This window comes from Panthera uncia, chromosome F1 (assembly GCF_023721935.1).
Source record: "Panthera uncia isolate 11264 chromosome F1, Puncia_PCG_1.0, whole genome shotgun sequence".
In the NCBI taxonomy this organism is placed as follows: domain Eukaryota; kingdom Metazoa; phylum Chordata; class Mammalia; order Carnivora; family Felidae; genus Panthera; species Panthera uncia.
In genome coordinates this window covers 30499868-30515963 of record NC_064813.1, presented here as the reverse complement: position 1 = coordinate 30515963, position 16096 = coordinate 30499868, and the positions used below count along the sequence as shown (strand labels likewise).

Here is a 16096-nt window from a genome sequence, read left to right as displayed (position 1 = left end):
AGAGGGACAATAGCTCACCCGAGCCCGGCAATCTCAGAGGGACCCGAATCGCCAATCACTTCTCATCCCTGGAGGCAACATGACAAGGGAAAAAGAAATACCAACTCATTTTTTTTTCTTTGAGCCAATGTTGACTTTAAAGGGAAAAAAAGTACAAAACACAAACAAAGGAAATGGGAGATTTATTTAAAAAGGGAACCTCTATGAGGGTTGGGGGGGGGGAGGGAGGGGAGGGTGGGTGATGGGTATTGAGGAGGGCACCTTTTGGGATGAGCACTGGGTGTTGTATGGAAACCAATTTGACAATAAACTTCATATATTGAAAAAAAAAGAAAAAGAAAAAGAAATCAATAAATAAAAAGGGAACCTCTAGGGAAGGTGCCCAGCTCCATCTCGGGAACTGCTTCCAGCCCAACTGCCCCACACACGTCATGAACATGCGCAACCCTACGATCCCTGATGTTTGGAAACCATGATCCCAAGCACTGAATGATCCCAAACCGAGAACGAACAGGTAAAATACATCTAGTATACTGTGTTAAGACAAGAAAGTTTATTATTATTATATTTTATATAATGGTTTTCAACCAGTATTGAGATAGAAAAAAAGGGATTTTCTGGCTAACCAGAAAATTTCTATTCCCTGAGCATCCCAACTAATTGAGGTTGTGCTATAGATTGTTCTTTCTAGACAATCAAGTCTAGCATTACATAACTTAAGAAACCAAACCAATCAAAAGATCTGCCTCCTAATTTAAAAGATTAAGATATTACATGTGAGTGATTTTTTTCACTCTTGGAAATAATGTAAAAACTCTATAATATAAACAAATATTAGAAAACACAAATGATTACTTGCCAATCTTTGTTTGTAACTGTTAGCTGGTTTTGGGGGGGGTCAATTAAATACTAAAACAATAAATTAAGATTGCTTTAGCACAGAGAAATATAGGTGAATAGTTGAAATAATGTAGCAGGATGTTTCAATTCTGCTAGACTGCTTCCTCTCAAAACCCAGAAAACTGGATGTTTCAGGGGACACACTGAAGTCAGTCTAGGGGAGAACTCAGTTTCTACTCCCACAGACTCCTCCGTACCAACTAGTCAGCACTTCCCAATGCCTAGCTCAGAATGAGAGGTCTGTGCCAGGTAGTGAGTGATGTGTTTTGGTGGACAAATCAGTCAAATATATGAATTCAGTGATCCCAACACATGACTTTTCTTGAAAGAGAAAGAAAGGCTCAGCAACAGAAAAACAATGAAAATGTCAAACAGAAGATAAAGGACATGGTTTGAGAAGGAACAAGGGGAAAGCGTCTTTCTGGCTAGGAATCCAATTATTTCTCAAATTAAATTTTTAAAGAAAAACCAACTCTTTTTTTTCGCCAGAGTATGACATTATAGAAACCAATGAATAGATGGACTCCACATTCTTTTATATCTTAATCCATATGAAAAATCAAATTATTTTTGCCCATTTGATCAATTCCTGTAAAGTCTGTAGTGCATTCATCATGTGGCTAAAACCGTGAGTAGGCATTTCGTTGTTGCTGCTGTTGTAATGGTTGTTGGGCCTGCTGTTGTTGTAGGCGAATTTGCTGGGAATAAGGGTCTTCCAGGGATTTTACAAATATGGTAGTTCTGGGACCCGTCTTCCACACAATACCATTGGCATCTTTCACAGAAGATTCCACTGTAATGTTGTGTGTTCCAAGGATAGCAAAGTTCAACAGAAATTGAGTACTGAAGTAATCATTATGAGGTTCAACCCTCTGCTCCATCTCATTGGTCATATTGTCAATGGGTATCTGGAACGAAAAAATTGTTAAATAATAGTAATAGCTAATATGTACTGAGTGCTTACTGTGAGGTAGGCCCTGTACTAAGCGCTTACTTAATCCCTGCAAACAACCAAGAGGTGTAGGTACTATTATTATCCTTGTTTTACAGATAAAAACACTGAGGCAGAGAGGTTAAGTCATTTCTCCAAGGTCACACAGCTAATGAGTAGTGGAACTGGCATCTGAACCAAGGCAGGTGAACTCCAGAGCCTACACTCTCTATCACTAAGTGATACTACCTCCTCACTACCAGAACAAGCTCCCAGAGCCTGTCTCGACCCCTTCATATGCTGCCTTTCCTCCTTGTGAAGGAGCTCAGGACACGCCTCTTCAAAACAATGCTGCTTTGGCACATTGATTCTTTTCAACTAAAGGCACTTGCGAAACAGAGGATGTAGGAAGGGTCTCTGACCTTGCCATTTTTACCTAAAACAGGCCATAAAACCTCCCATGAGAAAGGTGCCTTCTCTGTACCAAGAGAAGGAGAACATCCTTATCACCAGAGACTGGGAATCAAGGTTGAAATGCACGGACTGCCGCCCCATCTCTCTCCCAGTCAGTCCCCACCTCTTTACTGCCCATTTGTCTTAAGTCTCCACAAATTTACTGTTTCTTTGTCTAAAAGTTACATAAGCTTTCTGCTCTGGTCACTTCTCTGGGTTTCCATTGTCTGTGAAGACTCCCATGTATGTGTACAATTCTAACAAACTTGTATGCTTTTCTCCTGTTAATGCGCCTTAATGTTAGTTTAATCGTAGGCCCAGCCGGAGACCTTAAGAGGGTGGAAAAGAATATTCCCCTCTTACACTTGCTTACCCAACCCCAACTCTGATTCCCATCTTTCTTTAGTCTGTAAAGAGAAATTCTGAAGAAACAGGGTACAATCACCTGTTTCAGGGAGTTTAAAATCTAAGAGACTGAAAAAGAACATAACTCTAAGTAAATACAAGTTAGGGTTCCTCCTCCTAGCCAGTCTGATTTTGTATTACTTAATACAGTCAACCCTCCCTCTTTAAAACAAATTAACTTTATAACTTGTACAGTGCTCATTTAATAATCAGTGTCTTGTTCAGATGGGCAGCACAATATATTCTAAAACACAGATTTATGGGCTTGTTCACTTATGTAGCTAGACACTCATGCCTTTGTCCTTCAAAGAACAGAGTAACACTTGCTGGTATACCCTGACCTGTACCTAAGATGAAGTATGTTAAGAGAGACACTTATTCTGAGAATGCATACACAGGTAACCTTAATGAATATTTGGCCAGATTGTTCTACATTTATGTGTGTGTTTCTGTTGTATAATTAATGATATAAATGTGCCCTGAAGCTTTGTGACTCAGGGAACAGGTTAATCTTTCCGTAACAGCAATGGAATGAAGTCACTGACCAATTCAAGATCTTAGATTTATAAGCCCGGTTTTGTTTGTTTGCACAACTTCTATAGGGGTTTTATGTCCCTAAACAACATGCCTACCAAATAAGAACTTCCTTAAAAGGACCAGAAATAGGCCAAGGCAACCTGATCGCTCTGAATGGATGATGCATTTCAAGTTGAGAACTCACTGCATGTAACACAACAGAGCAATCCTGTCCTATATAACTTATATCAGCTTCCGGGCATTAAGCAATGCCTCCAGAGGGAAGTCAATAAGCAGAAGACTGGTTTGAAGGTTTTTTTCTTAAGAGTGGAAATCATATACAAGGAACAATAAGAATCATCGTTACTGTTCTCTCAAACTCAAAGTGAGGAGACAGCTGTTGAAAGGGGTAAGTTAACTATGTAAATTCTCACTAGGATCTTCTGTGACAACAGGGATCACCCACGAACATAGCAGTTGTACTCCAAATACAGTAAATGATTTTTTTTTCATCATTCATCAAATATTTGCTACATAAGGCACCATGCTCCGTGTTGTGGGAGTCAGAGAGGAAGAGAAGAGAATAAAGGCTGAGCCATATCAGAGTGGGCAAAGAAGGAGGAGAAAGTTACCAAAGTAAAGAAAGTAAAAACGGCCTAAGCCACACCTTCTCTTGGGTTTTTAGCCTAAAACCACCAAAGAGAATAAAATGCTCTCTTTTTATATTTCTACTAATACTCCTTTCCTTGCTATGGAGCTCAGTTCAAGCGTGCCCACAATAAACCCGGATACAACCAATGTGGGCATCTGAACAACTCCGTCCCTACAACTGTGTACTTGTTCCCTTGTTCCATTTACTGTGAATAAACCATCAAGGAACCAGAAAGAGATGTCCATAGAAAGGAACACTCTGCATTTGGAATACTGGTATTCCACGGTACTCAGCATCCCAGTCTCAGCTAACAAAGCAAGCACGATTTTTGGTTACCTACCTCGTGATTTCTCAAAGCAGCCAATTCCTAGGGTTACACCCTTGAGGAAAGATTTTACTTTATCTGACCATGCCTGTCAATGTTGTATAGCCTTTTTGGGGGAAAATGCTACAATTCCCTTAAAATAGAGAAAAATAATTCGATGTGTGCTTTTTGGGGGAAAGGGAGCACTTATTCCCTCAGTCCTGAGGTTTCCCTCCATGTGGAGGGACTTTTCATTAGATGGGCAGTACTGGTCTCCAGGGAAGGAGGTAAATCCTACTGATGGGGAGTTTCTGGGTAGGAACTGAGCACGGGGAGCTAAGATCTTCTCTTTGCCTTCTCTGGGACTCAGGGCGCTCCTTCCTACCATCAGTTTTACAGGGGCAGGCTCTTGTGTGTGCGGGCTGAGGCTGGTGGGAAAATTCAGTGGTACAAAGCTAGAAGTCCCTGTTGCCAGATACCTGAGCGGGGTTTCCCGACAGCTATAATAATAAAACTCGTATCTGATTACTGTCTGCCTGGATGTTTCTCCATCAGCTGGCTCAGGCAGGGAAAAGAGAAGTGCTGTTCACGAGCCCCCTCAAGCCTGAGAATGTACTTTTAACTTGTGTCCGTATCTCATCTGTTAGGAGGTGTAACTGCAGTCTGCTTAGCACTAGAAAACTTCCATTAATGTAAGTTGATAAAATCCACATCATAACTCTGCCTCTTTTCTAAATTACCTTGTAGTCTTGTCCAGATTTACTCTGTAGTGTAGAAGAAACATTCAGACAGACGGACTGAATTTTGCGGAAGAGTCCTGGTTTTGATCCATGTTGAACCACTCCCTCTACCTTTAGTGCCAGCTGCTGGTTATTCTGGACCGCGATGGGCTCTGCAGGGTTCCGGGGGGACGGCGACAGAGCAAGCTAGAATACCAACATTAAAATAAATGCTAACAAGCAAGAGCAAGCTCTCTCCTGACAGACAAGTTTGTGCTAATTATTATTTACAGGTTACAACGTTACACATACAACTAACGACCTGGCTATGCCAGGATAAGCAGGCAGATGTACCTTTAAGGTCAAGGGTTCCTTCTCCTAATGCTTCCTTTTAAATACCACTGTGTTTTCTACGTCAAACCCCAGTTCTGTGTGAGGGTAAAAGAGGATTAGAAAAAAGTGAAGGCACTATTCTTGCCCATTCCTGTGGTGGGGCCTTTCTTTGACAAGGAACCAATTCCAGTACAGAAATGCATCATGTAAATTTTCATATCTAGAGGCTGTCCTCTGGTCTTTCGTAATTTTAAATACACTAAATTCAAAGGCAAACGTACTTAATATTCTAGGATTACACATAAAATCAAGTCACAATGGTATGAAAGTCAATTTCAAACCTCTCATTAGAGTAGTTTTTTATTTAAAAACATATTTAAAATCCCAATACACTTAAACTACCGAAAGCCCAAATTCTGCTAAATGAAGAGATGGAAGAAATTGGGTCTTTCTGATAATGTTGAGCATTGCCTCAATCAACCCTGCACACATCTTACCTAAGGTAATCAATTTTCCTTATTATTCACGTCATTCTGAAATGCAACCCAAAACATTCGAATGGATATGCAACGTGCACGGAAGACATTTACTGCCAGGGATAACCTAGAAAACCTCTTGCGGGTGACAGTTTTCCTCCTTTCCCAAAAATTCCATTCTCTGAATCAAAAATACATTTTTGAATGTTGAGTGGCTTACATATTTTCAAATACTAGCTCTTCTCATTGGCCAGCTCCTCAAAACTGGATATTCACAGACAAAAGTGCCCTGGAGGTAGGACTGGTGATGTTTTATTGGACCTGATTTATTCTGGGTCTGGAAAGTCCAATCACACACGGGCTCAGCTCAAGATCCTTGTAGGTGACTATCATGAAACCTCTCAAATTATTCTTGGAGACAAGGGACAGAGCTCCAGGTACCCAAACACCGTCTCACTGCATCTGGCACTGACAGGTCACAAGGGAGAGGGTTTAATCCCCAAATCCCGTTCCTTTCACCAAACCACTCAGTAAAGGGAGACGAAATTCACAACTAAAGGCTGTAAGTTTCATCAAAACCAAAGGTAAGATCCTGAAGCAGAGCTCTATCCCACATATTCTTCAAAAGGTAACTGGGTTTTTAATCAGTATTAACCTCTATTCTTGCTATTATTACCTTGATGCTGGTAGACTGCAGTTTCTGGAAAAAATATCTCTGAAATGAAAGAGGAACTTTCAGCAAGGAAATGATGGCATTGCAGAGGCATGCTGTATGCTGGGGGGAAGAAAAGAAACTAAGTCAAATAAAAATAAATTTCCAAATTTCATCAACAAATGGTACTTTAAGGAAGAAGTTTAAAAAGTAGAAATGGTTGGGGCACCTGGGTGGCTCAGTTGGTTAAGCGTCTGACTTTGGCTCAGGTCATGATCTTGCAATCTGTGAGTTCAAGCCCCACGTCGGGCTCTGTGCTGACAGCTCAGAGCCTGGAGCCTGCTTCCGATTCTGTTTCCCTCTCTCTCTCTCTCTCTCTGCCCCTCCCCCACTCATGCTCTGTCTCTTTCCATCTCTCAAAAATGAATAAACGTTAAAAAAAATTTTTTTTTAAAGTACAAATGGTCCTATGATTATTGCAAAGGTACATACCTATCAGGAAATAGGCATAACACCCAAATGTTTGCCAAATCTCTCATGTCAAGGAATACAATTGCAGATTTTTACTTTACTTTGAAGTATATTTGATAAAATAAAAAGTAAATGTAGAAGAAAATCCTCAAGGCAAAATAATGCACAAACTTTGCATTTCCATAACACTTAGAACTATTAGATATATTATTATATAATGATTTTAGTTACTACAACAAAGAGTAACTATTGTATGTTAAAGTAGGATAAAGAAAATATGGTAAAGAAGCCAGAGCAGTATATCGATGTCCGAGGCCAGACACCAAATCCCACGAACCCTGACATCCTCATTCTTCCATCCCATCTCCATCTCCATCTCCACATGGTGGCTTCCCTGTCCCTATAGCCCCAGAGTGAGCAATGGGGGAAACTTACTGGAATTCAGATGAAGAATGACAATACAGTCCAACTCTATGGAATTCCGAAATTTTAATAGAATACTTTATTTCAAATATCTATTTCACAAATTTAACTGAGTTTTGAAAATCCCAGCATAGCTGAAGAGAATCACTACAATGAATCCTTTGAGTCTTAGTAAGAGGAGCCACACAACTAGAACTTAAAAGAGTTCTGAGATATTATATGTATGTATATATGTATGTATGTATGTATGTATTTAAAACCACTTTATTGAGGTATGACCGACATACAAAAAACTTTACGTATTTAATGTATCCAACTTGGTGAGTTTGGAGATGAGCATACAACTGTGACACCGTCAAAGATACTGCAAAGATCACCCAGTCTAATCCTCAATTCTGCTGATAACACAGGTCACCCAGACAGGTAATGGGACAAGCTGGGACTAGAACCTGGGTTGCTTGACTCTTAGTTCAGTGATTTGTTTTCTATTTCACCAATGGTTTGCAAACTTAAGAGAAAAAAAATTACAGCACCATCAGAACACTTGTAACTTGAGGTGACCTAGAACTGCTCCTGTTGGTGTACCCTCCCCTCCCCTCCTCAGTCTACTTCCCCACCAATGGCCTGAAGCTGCAAGCCACTCTACTGTGCTGTCTGCCCTTCTGAGCTGCTGATTCTAAGCACAGTGCCACCTAGTTGCCTATGTTTGTGAACAATTTTAAACAGCTGGGCATTAAGGCTCTAGGCCAGAAGAATCCACTCCTTATTGGTTTCAGGCTGTTGAACATTTCGTGCCCAAGAGACTCCTAATACAAATGCCAGGTCTATTACTTGAGAAAACCACAACACAGATTCAAACACATTGGGTCTATTTCTTCAGGTTTAACTGCTAAGGCAACATTATTCACCTTCCTGCAACGAGGAATCTGGGAAGCACTTGCAGGGACATCCTACTGGTGGTGGAAGTCTGATGCCAACAGTATTTTAGGAGAGAAACCTCTTTAAAGGCTGGACTTAGGGGACCCAAGTGCCCTCAGGCTGTTCTGGGGCAAAAAGGCACCATTCTCTCTTTTAAAAGAATGGAGGCAGATTTTGCAATTCCCCATATGGAGAGTGTGGAGTGCCTCTGAGGCCGATGGCCCCTTGGGCACATGTGCATAGGTGTGTTAGGAGCAGATTACCATTATAGTTAACAGTCTGGAAATATGGAGGCACGTAGTGTAGTTAGTAAGCCAGAAGGAGGACTAGCATAGCACCAACACGCTCTTCTTTGTTGAGTGTGATACTTTACAGCCTTTGTATTTTTTTTTAAAGTTTATTTGAGAGAGAGAGAGAGAGAGAGAGAGAGAGGGCATGTGCAAGAGTAGGGGGAGGGGCAGAGAGAGAATCCCAAGCTGTGGGGCTTGAACACACGAACCGTGAGAGCATGACCCAAGCTGAAACCAAGAGTAGGATGCTCAATCGAATGAACCACCCAGGTGCCCCCAGCCTTTATATTTTTTGACATCTAATCAATGTCTTGCATGGATGTGTGTATTTCCTTCAAAGAGAATCTTTACTCTGTCCCTTAGCAACCAAGTCTCTGTCAAACAACCACCCAGGTCAATTCAACTCAGCAAATACGTATTGACGATCTTATGTCAGGGAATGTATCTGTCCTGAAAATCTAATCTAACTCTTCAACAACATACCTCACCAATTTCTTCTTAAACACCTGATAACGGGTGAGAGTACAGAGCGAGAAGAGCGGGAGCCAGAAAAGAGCTACAGGGAATGTCAGCATCTAATGGGTAGCCAAGGCAAGGGAAACTCTCCAAGGTATAAGGTCACAGATGGGGTGTTATGGGCTGAATGTGTGGCTTCCCCAAACTCCTGCATTGAAGCCCTATCTCCCAATATGTTGGTAATTGGAGACATGGCTTTTGAGAGGGTATGAGGGTTGGATGAGGTCATGAGGATGGGGCCCCATGATGCGATTAGTGTCCTTACAAGAAAAAAAGAGACCAGAGCTCCCTTTCTCTTCCACGTGTGAGGGCACAGTGAGAAGGTGGCTGTCCACAAGCCAGCAAGAGGGTTGTCACCAGGAACCAAACTGGCTGCCACCTTTGTTCTGGACTTTCCAGCCCCTACAACCATGAGAGAGAAGTGCCTGTTGTTTAAGCCAGCCTGTCTACAGGTATTTTGATACAGGAGCCTGAGCTGACTAAGACACTTGGGGAATGGCCAGACAGGGAGGAGAAAATCTGGGTGAAGGTGTGTCAGTCTGTCCTGTGATGGAGGAAACTGAAGGAAGAGGAAGAGCTGAACAGGGCCAAAGGCAATAGATTCAGCAGGCTAAAAGGACATCAGTGGCATCATCTGGCAGGAAGTGATTCACTGCCTTGTAGATGACAAGCACAGTTCTGTTTCAATTGGCCAGTGGTTCTCAACCCTGGTGGCAGGACAGAATCAATCACCTGGGAGCTTTTTATAAATACTAATGCCTGGGCCTCAACTGCAGAGATTCAAAGTTACTTGGTCTGGAGTGGGGCCTGGGTAGTGATTTATTTTTTAAAAAAAACTCCCAAAGTGATTCTAACGTGTAGCCAGGGTTGAGAACTATTGCAACTTCAGTTCAATTGTTAAAAGGAAAAAAAAAGTGCATTCTGGTAGAGCAGATTTGACACATTAACGTAACTCTATAGCAGTGAGAGATGTGCTAAGTGCTCCATGGATTAGCTCATTTCATCCTCACAGCAATTATTAACCCTTACAAAATAGGCACAGCAGAAAACAGGCAGAGAGGGGAATTCGATGAATTCACATGGTTAGTAAGTGTTGGATAAAAACCCACTTCTATCTATGTAATGAAAACTCACTAAAACAAATGTCACTTGCCATGTAAGAAACAGGGGTATATTTCCGATTGAGTGATTCCACTTCCTCCAAGACATGATTATACACAGACATCATTCTCCTCTCATATTCACTGTCAGCATGGGCCGCTCCAGTAGATCCGTATTCCTGGAAACTGAGGTCAAATCAGTATCAATTAATCAACCAAAATAGTCACTACTTCAGTGTCTACATGTGTCAGGCACTTTGCACATGTTCTCATTTAATTTGTAAAATAACGACGTAGGTATGGTTGTTCCATTTTACAGGTGGGGGGAAACTGAGGCTTGGAGAGGTTAAGTAATAAGCCTGGAATTCAAACCCAGACCTGACTTCAAATTCTGTAAGTCTAATCACTTTGGTGTTAGGTAGTAGAAAAATGTTTAAACCCTGTCTGTGCCATGAGGGGAAGGAGACCTAAGACATTTGAAAAGGTAATTATCCATAAGTGCCAAATAACCAGTGAAGATCTATAAATAACAGATCAGCACATGGAGGGAGGGGAGGAATGCCACAGAAGAGACAGGTCCTGAGCAAATTAGCGGGCTAGCAGGATGGAGATGTGGAGAGGTGGAAGTGTGGAGGGCATTTGTGGCTGTGGAAACGGCATGGATCCACAGCATGGATGTGAAAGGCACAGGCATGTTCAGGGGAGAGCTAGTATATAGAGCATGCTGGAAAGTTTTACCGAGATTCCTTCTTTCTTCCTCTACTGCCTCAGACCTAAAAGTGTTTTTGAAAGTCTTCCTAAGTGAAAAAAGAAAGCAAACCTTTTGTATTCCAACTAAACTTCAAGGCGGTTATTTGAAAATGCAACATAGGTAATTCGGCCACACTGGGCATAACTGTTCTTATTATTTCCTTATTATCCTTTTTAAAAAACGTTTATTTGTTTAGAGAGAAAGTGTGAACATGCGAGTGAGCAGGGGAGGGGCAGAGACAGAGAGAGGTAGAGAATCCCAGGCAGGCTCCACGCTGTCAGCACAGAGCCCAATGTGGGACTTAATGTCACAAACCATGAGATCATGACCTGAGCCAAAACTAAGAAAGAGTCAGACACTCAACTCACGGAGCCACCCAGGCGCCCCTCTCTTATTATCCTCTTAACATCAAGTGGTGTGTTAAAGGCATAACTAAAGCACTTCCCTTAGGTACTTTAGACAGGTTATTTCAGTTAACCACCACAACCACTCTAGGAGGTAGGCATCACAAGTTACCTGTAGTTCATGCATATGCGGCTCAATGTGATGAAATCACATGCACATATTTATACAGCTAGGAGTGAATGACAAGGGATTCATGTTTGTATTGGCCTGGCTCCAAAGCTTTGTTTCCTGCTCTGTACTATATCTTAAGTTCCAATAAGACAAGAACTGAACCTCATTTATAGGACTCTAAGGAAAACTATACACAAAAAGCATAAAGAAACTAAAGTCTTTTACGGAGTTACCTGCTACCAAAAGGGTCTAAATTCAGAATATACTGCTCTACCTCCTACCAAAGCATTCATTTACTTAAGAAATGAACTTCATTAAGATGTAAGTTGAAGGACCTTGGTACCTTTGTCAAAAATCAAATGATCACATACGTGAGTGGTCTCTCCATTCTACCATCAAACAAATATCATATAGTCTTAATTACTATAGCTTCATAGTAAGACTTGAAATGTTTATTAAGCTCTCCGCTTCAGCTTTTCTCCTTTATTATGCAATATGGTAAATTACACCGTTTGGTCTTCTATTGTTAACCTGGTATTCCTGGGATAAAACCTACTTAGTTCTGATGCATTATCTTTTGGATATTGCTGGATTCAATCTGCACATGTCTTGTTAAAAGTTTTTGTGTCTGTGTTCATGAAAACTGTTATTCCCTTATTATGGCTTTTAATAGCTATAGGACTTGGTCTGGTGTTTTTGATTTCTGGTATCGGTAATTTGTGTTCCTTTACCACTCAGACTAACTGGTTTTATCAGTTTCATTGTCTTTTCAAAGAGCCAGCTTTTGGTTTCATTGATTTTCTCCACTATTTATTTCTAATTCATTTATCAGTGCTCATATTTTTGTTACTTCTTTCCTTCAAATTATTTTGAGTTTAATTTGCTTTCTTTTTGTAGCATCAGATAAGGTAGAAACTTAGATCACTGATTCTAAACTTTTTATGTTATACAAAAACATTTAAAGCTGTCAATTTCCCTCTAGGCTCTGCATTCGCTGCATCCCACAAGTTTTGATATGTGTTCTCATTTTCATCCTGTTTTAACATATTTTCTAATTTTTCTTCTGATTTCTTGACCAGTTAGGTTATTCAGAAGTCTTATTTAATATTTAAATGTGTGGGGATTTTCCGGAGATCGTTTTTGTTAGTCAATTCTAACTTAATTGTCAGATACCATATTCTGTATGATTTCAACGCTTTTAAAAGTTCATTGAGATTTGTTTTCTAGCCCAGTGTATGGTTTATCTCATTAAATGTTCCAAATGCACTTGAAAAGAACATATACGCTGCTTTTGGTACATGTCAATTAGGTCAAGATGATTGATAGTGTTGTTCAAGTCTTCTACATCCTAAGAAATTTTCTGACAAGCTGTTCTTTACTCACAGAGGAAGTGTTGAAAACTTGATAATTGTGGATTTATTTCTCCTTTCAGTTCTGCCAGTTTTTGCTTCATGTTTCTTTGTACATATTTAGAACTATGTCTTCTTGATGGATGGAATCCTTTATTATGATGAAATGTACCTTGTACTGAGGTCTATTTTGTATGATATTAATATGGTCACTTCAGCTTTTAGAGTTTCAGGATATATACTTTTCTGTCCTTATGTTTACTTTTATCTGTGTCTTTATAATGGGTTACTTGTGGTGAGCAGACAGTTGGGTTTGCTTTTGTATTCAGTAGGGTAATCTCTGATTTTATTTAGAGTAAGACTACATTTACTGTAATAACTGGTATGATTGGGTTTATGGCTACCATCTTGTAATTTGTTTTCTACTTTTCCATCTGTTCACGGTTTCTTTTTATCCTGTCTTCCCCATCTTCTTTTGGATTAACTGGGTTTGTTTCTGTTGTTTTTAGTATTTCATTTTACCTCATCTCCTGGCTTGTTTTATTTTTTAGTGGTTGCTCTAGAGTTTATTCGTCCTTAGTTTATCACAAGTTATCTTCAAATAATTTTCTATATGCTACTTCATGTAAAACATAAAAATCATACAGCAATCCCCTCCCTGTCATGTCTTATTTCCTACATTTTACTTCCACATGTTATAAACTCCCATAGTTATTATTGTTTTGAATGATCAACACTTTAAAAAAATGAAAGAAGTCTTTTATATTTAGTGACATATTTACCATTTCCAGTGCCCTTCACTCTGTTTTGTGGCTCTAAGTTTACAGTGGAAATGGTTTCACTTCAGCCTGAAGAACTTAACATTTCTAGTAGTGCACATCTGGTGGTAACAAGTTTTCTCAGATTTTGTCTGAAAAGGCCTTTATTTAGTCTTAATTACTGAAGGGTAATTTTTACTGAATATAGAATACTGGGTTACCTTTTTCACTCTCATAACTTTAACGATGTTCTAATTGTCTTCTGGCTTGCATTATTTCTGATGAGAAATCAGTGGATTTCTGATCTTTCTTCCCTTCTATGCACTCCCTTTCTCCATTTAAATTTTTTCTCTTCATCATTAGTTTTCAGCAATTTGATTACAATGTATGGCTTGTTATGGTTTTCTTTGTTTACCTTACTTGTGGTTTGTTAAGCTTCTTGAATCTGTGGGTTTACATTTTTAATTAAACATTTAAAAACTTCAGCCATTTAAATATTTCCCTTTCCTTCATTCCCCTCTTTCTAGGATTTGTGGTTACATGTATATATTAGTACAAATGATACTGTTCCACAGGCTAGTTTTGACTCTGTTGTTTTTCAGGCTGTTTCTTATTTCACTGTCCGGTCTGGGTAGTTTTTATTGTTACGTCTTCCAAGTTCACTGAACTTTTCTCTTGCAATATCGAATGTACCATTAAACCTAACCCAAAGTTGAATTCTATATCCATCAAAATTATCTTTCAAAAATAAAGGCAAAATCAAGATACTGTATTTTTTAGCTCTAGAAATTCCATTTGGTCCTTTTTACATCTTTAATTTTTCTCCTAATTATGTTATCTTTTACCTTTAAATCTCTGAAAATATTAGTAATAGCTATTCTAGAGTCCAACTCTGTAAATTCCATCATCTGTCATTTGTTGAGTCTTTTTCCTAAATGACTTAATTTTCTCCTGGTTATGTCACATTTTCCTGCTTCCTCTCATGTCTAATAATTCTTGATCTGATGCTACAAGTGTGGATTTTATACTGTTGAACTTTTTATTTTATTGTCTTTAGAGAATGTTAAATTTTGTTTTGGTAGACAGTCAAGTTACTTGTATATAATCCTGATTCATTTGAACCTTATCTGAAAGACTGCTCTAGACTTAGTTTAGCCCTACTGCTAAGGTGGTGTGACCCTTCTGGTGTTTCTTCTGAATGCTCTCAGTGTTCAATAAGGTCTCTCCATTTGGCTAGGTGGAACTCAAAACATTTCTCAGACATGTGTGAACTCTAGGAATTGTTCAGCTTATAACTTCTGGTCATCATTCTTCCCCCAGTAGTTGTTTTTTGCCTGGCCTTGTGCAGTTTCCCTTACATATGTGTATCTTAGTACACATATGCTAATCTTCAGCCAAAGAATCACAGCCTATGAAATTTCTGGAGCTCTTTCCCTGGAAAGCTGCTTTCTCTCCCCTGTATTCTGTCCTGCAAGTTCTAGCTTCTTCTGGTTCCCTGAGCCCTGATTCCTATCTCTTCAACTAAGCAAGACCACTGTGTTCTGCTGAGTGTTTCCAGGGAAAAGAAAGGAAAGACTATGGTAGGGTTTACCTTATTTGTGTCCCTTCACCAAGGGATGACATTCTTGAATTTCCTATTGTCCAATGTCTGTAAACAGTTAACTGTTTACAGTTTTACATAAAACTTTTATGTTTTATCCAGGTTTTAGTTGTTCGCAGTAAAAGGAAAAGTCCAGTCTATTTATTCTGTCATAGCCAGGAACTGTTCGCTTATCTTTTAGGCAGTAACATAAAGATTAAGTGCAAAGGACTTATTACAAATAAAAAGTCAGAATAGAAAAATGCAATGAACCACCATCTCAAAATATTTCTTCTTGATAATTCTAAAAAGTTGGAATGAGGTAGACAATTCATAATTATAAACATCTACCCTGTCATAATCTATTTACTGTTATTGGTTCAGGCACTATATTAGGTGCTAGAGATACAAAGCTGAATAGTAAGACAAGATGCCTTCTTCCAAAAAAGCTTCTAGGCTATGAAAAAGATAGACACATTTTTGTAAAAACTACAGTGAAATACCAATGTTATGCCTCCTTTTCTTGAGTTTTTTTTTAAATTAACCTTAAAGTTTATATCCAAGTGAGTTAGCATGTAGGGCAATAATGATTTCAAGAGTAGATTCCAATGATTCATCCCCTATGTATAACACCCAGTGCTCATCCCAACAAGGGTCTTCCTTAATGTCCCTTGCCCCATTTAGCCCATTCCCCCACTCACAACTCCTCTGGCAACCCTCAGTTTGCTCTCCATATTTAAGAGTCTCTTCTGTTTTGTCCCCCCCCCCCTTTTTATATTATTTTTGCTTCCTTTCCTTATTTTCATCTGTTTTGTATCTTAAATTCCACATATCAATGAAGTCATATGATATCTGTCTTTCTCTAATTTTGCTTAGGATAATACCTTCTAGTTCCATCCACGTAGTTGCAAATGGTAAGATTCATTCTTTTTGATTGTCGAGTAATACTCCATTGTATATATATACCATACCTTCTTTACCTATTCATCAGTCGATGGGCATTTGGGCTTTTTCCATACTTTGGCTATTGTCGATAGTGCTGTTATGAACATTAGGGTGCATGTGTCCCTTCAAAACACCACAC

General features: G+C 39.4%; 1 protein-coding gene across 1 annotated transcript in view; it reads right to left on the bottom strand.

Annotated features, from left to right (window-relative positions):
- Positions 1-1415: 1415 nt before the first annotated feature.
- Positions 1416-16096, bottom strand: part of INTS7 (integrator complex subunit 7) — a 91461-nt gene continuing 76780 nt past the window's right edge. The window contains exons 17-20 of the mRNA XM_049634190.1: positions 10113-10245; positions 6366-6464; positions 4902-5087; positions 1416-1808 (exon numbers count right to left, since the gene is read on the bottom strand). Coding sequence (XP_049490147.1) covers positions 1521-1808; positions 4902-5087; positions 6366-6464; positions 10113-10245 — 706 coding nt within the window. The 3' untranslated portion in view covers positions 1416-1520. The remainder of the gene's footprint in view (positions 1809-4901; positions 5088-6365; positions 6465-10112; positions 10246-16096) is intronic.